The following is an 8,726-nucleotide window of genomic DNA, read 5'->3' as shown; positions in this document are numbered from 1 at the left end:
TATGTTGAATATTTGTGGTATTCTAGAAACTGGGTAAACAATGAAGATACATTAAGTAGACTTCTTAGAAAATTTCAATTTCACTGGATAAGCCATTAGAGAAAAATTGGACACATTAAATACTGAACATGGCAAGTAGGGTGGAAGAAATTTCCCCCAGAGTACGTTGGCACGTCACTCAGGAGCCTCAGATACAATATCATCCCTAAACCAAGACTGATTGCATCATGCTATTGATGATCATGTTCAGACATGCTGATTATCATTAAGCACAGTCCCTTTGATATGAGGTCATGTGAACTAAAGAAGCAAATCTTTTGCTCTATCCTTTCCTGATAGGTGCTGTTGAGATGGATGAGGAAGTTGCACTCACTGCTCTCATTTATTATTGTAACACAAATTCTAAAATGGTTTTATAATAAAAACCCAGAGCCAGATATCCAGGTAAATGCGGAAAGATCAAAGAGACAAAGGAATAAGCCACTGCCACATCTCACCTTGCCAGCTCCACGAATCCTTTTACTTAATGCCTCTGAGTCCTCAGCTGAGAGGATTTTAGTTCCTGTCTTGCATAACTTTCTCCATCCAGCCTAATGACTTCCTTCCTATTGCTGGGATGAAAGGCATGTGTGTTTCCCTAATACTGGTACAAAGGCATGAGATTCCCATGTGCTGGGATTAAAGGTGTGTGCCACCACTGCCTGGCTCTGTTTCTCTCCTAGACTGAATCAATTTCCGATAATCCAGGGTGTCTTTGAACTCACAGAGATGGAGACAAGTCTCTGCCTCCAGAGTGCTAGGATTAAAGGTATGTTCCACCACTGCCTAGCATCTGTTTAATCTAGCAGCTTGTTCTGTTCTCTGATCTTCAGGCAAATTTTATTAGGGTACACAATATATCACCACATATTATTAATTTTGTGTTTTATGTCACATTTTCTCAGTATATTTTTACTTTAATTAAAATACAATTATATCACTTCTCTCTTCTTCCTCTCTCCAGTTCCTTACGTGCCCTTTGCACTCCCTCTCACACTGATGGCCTGTTTCTTTAATTTTTGTTGTTAGATAATTTAGGAACATAAATATATAAATATCACTTCCCAAGTTCACTTAGTATTGCTTCTGTGTACATGATTGCAATGACCTTGGAGAGAAATGTAGCAAATTTCTAATCTTTGATGGAGGCCAGAAAGCCTTCTAAATTGCAAACGGAGGTAACTGGGTAGTTGTGGTGTCATTCTCTAAATAAAATGAGAGGAGGATTAGTTGAAGAAGATGTAGGAGAAGATTAGATGTGAGGTGTGTCTGGCGTTTCAATGTGTCATTGAGCATGATGAGAATTCGAATACATTACTGGAACTGTATCTGGACCTTTGGAAACACTTCTGCCTATAACAGAAGACTGGACAAGCACTATCAACAGATACCACATGAAGTGTCAGAGAGTGAAGCTCAAACATCCTTATTTTATGCAAAGAGATAAAACCCCCAACACTGAAGAAACATTGTAAGTACACTTTGGGATATAGAAGACCTGAGTGAGTCTGGGGCATAATCATATACAAACAGAAATGTACTACCACCAGCCAGCTGAGTTGTTCTTAATGACTGCCATGACCTGTGACCTCTATGTGTTTATTTTCTTAACCCTACTCTACTCCATACATATATCTCCCAAATGTGCTTTTTCTTAGTTGGGCTTCTTATGTCAGTTGCTATGTGAATGCTTGGACATTTAACAGTTAAGTCTGTCCCTCTGTGTAGCAAATCATATAGATCACTTCTGTGACTTCTCCCCTTTGTTGAAAGTTTCTGCTCAGATGTCTCCATTATTACAATCATCTTCTCCATCTCTGCTGGACCCATCATCAGTGGGAGCCGGTGTATCTCTGACTCTTTTGCCTGCTCTTGAGAATCTTTCCTTCCTACTGAGTTGCCTTGTCTAGCTTCAATACGAGGGCTTTCACTTTGTCTTAGTGTCTGTTTTTGCCATACCTGGTTGCTGTGGATATCGCTCTGTATAAATAAAACACTGATTGGCCAGTAGCCAGACAGGAAGTATAGGTGGGACTAACAGAGAGGAGAATTGAGGGAACAGGAAGGCAGAGGGAGAGACTGCCTGCAGCCCCCCCAGGACAAGGAAGATGTAAGGTACCAGTAAGCCATGAGCCATGTGGCAAAGTATAGATTAATAGAAATGGGTTAAATATAAGAGTAAGAGCTAGACAATGATAGGCCTGAGGTAATGGCCAAACAGTTAAATAATATAAGCGTCTGTATGTTTATTTTATAAGTGGGCTAAGGGACAGCCAGGGATTGGCAGGACCCGAGAGAATTAACTCCAGCCACACCTGGTTGCTGTCTCTTGGAGGCCTGCTCTTTTCTGAAGAGGAAATGGAGGAGGGGGAGTGGATCTTGGGGAGAGGGGAAGTGTGGGGCAGAGCTAGGAGGAGTCACAGGAGAGGAAACTGTGATTGGGATATATTATATGAAAGAAGAATCTTTCCAATTTTTAACAAAGGAAAAAAAGATTGACATTTTGTCACAGATTGCACTACAGATTTTTTTTTTTGTGAAATGGTCGTCTTTCATCTGTGTCATCATTGTTACGAGTCAGGAAAGAGCAAGGCAAAATTTGATATAATATGGGACCTCAAACCAAATGCTGTGTAACATTGGGTTATGGCACCAGAAAGCCATACTCAAATTCCAAATGTCCTTCCTTAGTGTGATGGAGAAAAAGACATTAGGGTTGGAGATGCTTTGAAGTACCCACCTTAAATGGAAAGTATTCATGCTTCACAATCAAGTGAAAAAAACGCAATACTTTTCAATGAAAGTTACTAAGCAAGGCTGAAAGGAAACAAGGTAAATTAAAGGCAGAAGAGTATGAGGTATTGCATAGGCTTGATATGTTTTTAATTTCTCATAGTTTAAAGCCTTATTTAAATTAGATAAATATTGAAAATAAAAGTAGGCCAGAAAGATGGTTCACTGAGTAAAAATGCTTGCCACCAAATTTTATGACTTGGATACATACATACACACACACACACACACACACACACACACACACACACACACACACAGTGAAAGTGAAACAAGTAAATATAAAGAAAATTGTAAAATATAGGGAAATAACTGACATATGCTGGTGCTCAAATCTCACATCTGCCCCAACAGGCATATCAAAAAGCATAGTACCCTTTTGAGTACTGACATGAAATTCCACTTCTTGCTGACAGAAGAGAGAGCTGTAGTCAAATAGAAGCCAGTCTCACCTGGGAAAGAAATGGTATAAAAGTGATGGATATTTTCTCAGCATTTTATGTGCATGCATGAGATTGTCAAAAACATGAGCCATTTTGTGATATCCATTCGGTAGTGAAAAAGATATGAAAAGAGAATTGGGTTGAGGATTGGATTGGGATGTGTTAACAGATGGTGTACATTAGAAATAGGTTTTAAGAAGCCACAAATTCCATGAAAAGAAATATTTATTTATCCCAGTACTACTGAAAGGCTGCACACAAGATAATAAAGTAGTTAGATGTGTTTAGATGATTTTATCACCTATCATTCCATGAGACTGACTAAGAAGCAAACTCTAGGTCTTCAGGAGACAGAGACTATGTAAATCAGTCATGTAAAGAAGTTAGAAAATAAGGAAACTATATATTGAAAAATGTTATGAGACAGATAAAAACCTGAGTAAAGAAGAGAAATTTCTTGAGTTCCCGTAGGCCAGCTGTCTCCAAAATCTTTTTTCTTTTTAAAAAGAATTATTTATTTTTACTTTTTATGTGTATGAGTACTTTTCATGCATGGGTGTACACCATTATTGCAGTCTGGGGAACCAGCCCTGGGCTGCACTGGAGCTCAAAGAGAATGCCCAGAGTCATGAAACTAAACTTTATCTGTCTGAGGGCTTTAGGAAGAAACACACACATTCTGGTGGTAATTGTCCTATTCTCTCATGTTGCTATCTTTTCTCACGTTGTTGACTTCCCTGGCTATTTTCTCATGTTGTCTCCCACTTTTCTTTTTTCTTACAGCAATATATACTCAATAGCCTCTTTCATGTAGAATATGGAGTTACATTTTAAGGTCACATTTTATTAAACGATAAGAAACAGAGTCATCTCAATACATAGAAGAAATAAATCTCAGCTTCCTAATTGGCTGCAAATGCAGCTGCAAATAAAGAATCAGTTATTATGTTATTTAACATTTTGTGATTAGCAGACATGTCAGGCTTTCTAAAAGTGTTTACAGAAAGAGAGCTGTGTCGTAAATGCTTTGGTAGGAACTCAGGTTTGTCTTAATTTTCTTAATATGAGCTCGCTAGGACATTCTCCAAGAGCACAGTTACCATAAAAGCATTTTAAAATCTTGAAATATATTTTCCTATTCTGTGTGTAAGTTCTGATTATCTAAGAACACCTGTAGCCCTCGTTAAGGGCCAGAGTCAAGTTATTTTCTGTAGCCTTGACTAGTCAGAATATATTCTTACAAATTGAGGTCAGGAATGGGTGCAAGGAGTAAATCATTTGCTAGCTAGTGATAATTGGGCTGTCTTTGTATTTACAACCTAGCCAGGCAGCTCAGCTGTGTGACTTTGTGATAGCAAGGCACCTGGTCTAATCTAAAGCTCTTTAGAAGCCTTGTGTCACCTAATGATGTACAAGAAACCTGTAGCTGTAATTCTCAGCATAAAGATTAAAGGAATTTGAGCCAATCTGTACTCAACTGTTTTCCTGTGTCAGCCTGAGCAATGATATAAGACTGTTCTCAGGGATTTATAATTCCAGACTTGTGTGGTATTTCTTTGTATGCGTATTTATTCATCAAACTCTGTGTAAGCTAACAATATAGATATCAAATGGACAGTACAGCTTAATGAGGAGTCATCTTTTAGACTGTCTACAGAATAAATGCTCATAAGATTGAGATATAATCATAATATGGACATATTACAGCATGGGTAGTGGGGAGATTCCACAACTGTTTTTGCACAAGTGAAATTACAGACAGAAGCAAACAACATTTGGAGTCATAAGCAACAGATCTTTTGACTTACATTTTGAAGTTAAGACATTTTTAAAATATATAGATTGATTTAGCTCAACAGCTTTCATAATCCAATGCGTTTAGCAGCTATCACTCCTACCTCAACAGTCAAAAAAGTAAAAGACAACACAATAACATACACTATCTAGACTCTCTGTGTATTTCTATCTTTATGTGACTTTTTCTATTATATTACTCTACTCCATTTTTAAAGGCCTTATTTTATGATTTTAAAACTGTATTTTTAAATCTATGATCATATGTGCTTTTTCTTTTTTCTCTCCCAAGCCTATGTATATATTTGAACACACTGTAAACCGTTTAGAGGTTTGTTTGTTTGTTTGTTTGTTTTTCTGTCTGGATCTGTTTTACTGAGCATTTGTATTTTTTTTAATCGCATGAGGTGAATCTTAAACTGCTATATCAACTACATTGGGCACCATTGTAAGTGGAGTTTTCTTGTCCTATATATATTACCCTTGCCATAAACAGTGAATCCACATCTCTAAAGTCAGAATGTTCAACTGTTTCATGTATTTTATATTACATATTAATGGAGCTTGAATAATTGAGGAAATAATCAGTTTATAACCAATAAGAAACATTAACTTACATAAAATGATGATTTCAGGCTTTTTTTTTTGACATGTTTGGTGATAATTTAGGAAGGCAGAGAAAAGGCATAAAAAAACCAGTGGTACCTGCCTTTACAATTTAAAATTCTTTCTGGAACGTTGTGTCAGATGGGATTTGTTTTACAGGTAGATACAGGATAACCATTGAACCATTCATTCCATCTAGATGTATTTATTAAGCATTTATTGTATCCTAGAACCAAGAAGATACCAAAGATATATTACTGAATGAAATAATTCTCATGAAATTGATTCTTCAGTGGAGAACATACTAAAGAAGTATCAACCTTTTAAAATTTAGAATGTGGTAGAAAAAAATAAATGAAACTGATATGAGTGGTACTGTGGCAAGGATAGGTGGGTAGGCTAGTGTTGAAATCCCCATGGGCAAGTAATATTTGAGCAGGAAACTGAGAGGTGTTTTTAGGCATGGAGAGCAGTCAAAAAGCAGCCAAATGGAAAATAGCAAGTGCACTTTTCCTGATAACCTCAAAAATAAATGGCAAGTTGAGTAATCCAAGGAGAGACTCATGGAACATAGAATTTTATCTGAATTCTATTCTGAATTGAATAGAAGGAATTAAAATATTTCAATATGTATAACCTGATATGACCATGCTTTTAAATATAATGTGTGTTGTACAGACAACTTGTCTTGTGAACACTACGTACTGCAATAACCACTAGCCTGGCATGACATACCTACAGGTGCTATAGTGAAACAAACATCATGAGAGCAACCAAGCACTTTCTGACTGGATATAAAGCTAGCTCTTAAAGATGAAACCCACACCTAATACCATCATCTGGCCCAAAACCTGTGGTAGATAGGTCAAAGGCTCTAGCAAACTAGAACTTACCACCATTATACTTCTAAATGGACATAATATTAAGCTAATTTGCAATGACTTATCATTATACTCATAGTTTAGTGCATTTCCCAGTCCTCATCAGGAAAGCTTCTTTTTGCAGTAGTTGATAATTAACACACAAGTTGTCAATATGCAGAGAATTAGGGACTGTGGAATTCTCAGCACTATATGAGACATCTGTATTGTACCTCCTTCTCTCCAAGCTCAGGAATTGTAAAAGAGTGGGTAGAAAAATTGTAAGAGCCAGAGCTGGTGGATGGTCACAAAGAAACCTTGTTTTCAGATACAACACAATGGTTGTAGATATGAACTCATGGAAGCTGTATCAGCATGTGTAAGATCAAATCAGACAAAATCCCAGCATGGAGATGGGAGATGAGGTGAAGTCCATCCATACCTGAGAAGTTATTGGCAATTAATATGTGGCAGGGGAAGGAGAGTCAATGTCCATTAAGAGTTTGGTTTTTGGTAGAATAACCATGTTTCAGTGGATGCCTATACACCAGGGTGTATACAGAAGCAGACCAAATATTTGACAAAAAAAAATGGAGTTGGGTGTGTAAAAGAAGGAGGTAAAGAACTGGAAAACATTGGAGAGAAATGGAGACAATGATCTAATTGCAATGTATAAAATTCTCAAAGACACATTTAAAAGCACACAGACACACAAAGGGAAATGCAATAAAATAAAATGCCTGTATATATTTCGAGGAAAAGGAGATTGAGGGGAACAGGAGGAATGAGAAGGCTAATAACCAAACCTGAGACAATGGTCACATTGGTCTTGCATGACAGCCATTATTACATTAAGTTTTACAAAACAACCAATTACTCTAAGAAAGTGTTTTCTTACCAAGCTGTCTTTTCAGAGCACCCTTAATCTCATTGTTCCTGAGGCTGTAGATGAGTGGGTTCAACATGGGGATCACCACCATGTAGAACAAAGAGACCACCTTGTTCTGGTCAGTGGAGTAGCTGGACTTGGGCATCACATAAATGAATGTGATTGTCCCATAGTAGAGTATGACTGCAGTGAGGTGGGAGGTGCAGGTGGTGAAGGCCTTCTCACGGCCCTCAGTTGAATTCATCTTCAGGATGGTGATGAGGATACAGGAATAAGAGATGGCTATGACAAACACTGTGATCACAATAACTGATCCAGCTGAAAATGAGGTAACAACTGCAAAGACACTAACATCCGAACAGGTGAGTTCTATCAAAGGAGCAATATCACAGAAAAAGTGATTGATTCTATTTGGCCCACAGAATTGAAAAGAGAAAAAGTAAACTATAGCAAAGGAAGCATTAAGAAAACCCCCTATATAAGATCCCACAACCAACTGGATACAGACTTGTGTGGACAATTTGGTTGAATATAGCAGTGGGTTGCTGATTGCCATGAAGCGATCATAAGCCATGGCAGCCAGAAGGAAACATTCAACTGACCCAAAGAAATCAGCTGAGCTGAGCTGGATGCCACATCCAAGGTAGGAGATGGTACTTTGACTTACCAAGAAATTGATAAGCATGTTGGGTGTGACAGAAGATGAGATCCCTATGTCAACAGAAGCCAAATGACTGAGAAAAAAGTACATGGGATGGTGGAGTTGAGAAGAGACTCTGATGAGGAGGATGGTGCTGAGGTTCCCAGACACGGTCACCAGGTAGATACACAGGATGATGGTGAAGAGGACGACTCTAAGGACTGGGTCATCAGTTAAGCCCAATAAAATGAATTCTGTCACTGCAGTGTGGTTCCCATCCTCCAGGAAAGCCATGGTACAGTGTAGCTGCTGCCAGATCAAGGCTGTATTGGAGACATTACAAGAAGGGATTTATAAATATGTGGCTGCATTTCCATTAACACATAGATAGAAATTGTTACAAAAATGTATACCGGTGGGAAGAATTTCACTCATAAATCACTGGGAATTTCTAAGTGTGGTGGATTCCAGAGGACAAGCACAACTCTGCCCCAAGTCTCTAGCCCTCAGCAGGAAGAATTTCACCCACAAAAAAACTGGGTGTTTCTAGGCCTGGCAGACTCTGTAGGATAAGTGCAGCTTCCCCTCGCTCATATTCCATGAGATGGCAAGGGTAAAGGGAAATAAATCCTTCCCTATCCCTTGCCACTTGTGAAAGGCAG

General features: G+C 38.2%; 1 protein-coding gene across 1 annotated transcript; it reads right to left on the bottom strand.

The window, feature by feature from the left end:
• Positions 1–7,413: 7,413 nt before the first annotated feature.
• On the bottom strand, positions 7,414–8,358 carry LOC102926255 (olfactory receptor 5P59). Its single transcript, XM_006991781.2, has one exon. The coding sequence runs from the start codon at positions 8,356–8,358 to the stop codon at positions 7,414–7,416; it is 945 nt and encodes a 314-aa protein (XP_006991843.1).
• Positions 8,359–8,726: the final 368 nt, after the last annotated feature.

This window comes from Peromyscus maniculatus, chromosome 1 (assembly GCF_049852395.1).
Source record: "Peromyscus maniculatus bairdii isolate BWxNUB_F1_BW_parent chromosome 1, HU_Pman_BW_mat_3.1, whole genome shotgun sequence".
Classification (NCBI taxonomy): domain Eukaryota; kingdom Metazoa; phylum Chordata; class Mammalia; order Rodentia; family Cricetidae; genus Peromyscus; species Peromyscus maniculatus.
Note: the sequence above shows the minus strand (reverse complement) of the source record. Positions and strands in the feature narration are given on the sequence as shown.

Coding starts and splice junctions, on each gene's coding strand:
- LOC102926255 (XM_006991781.2), bottom strand. CDS start 8,358: ATGGCTTTCCTGGAGGATGGGAACCACACTGCAGTGACAGAATTCATT.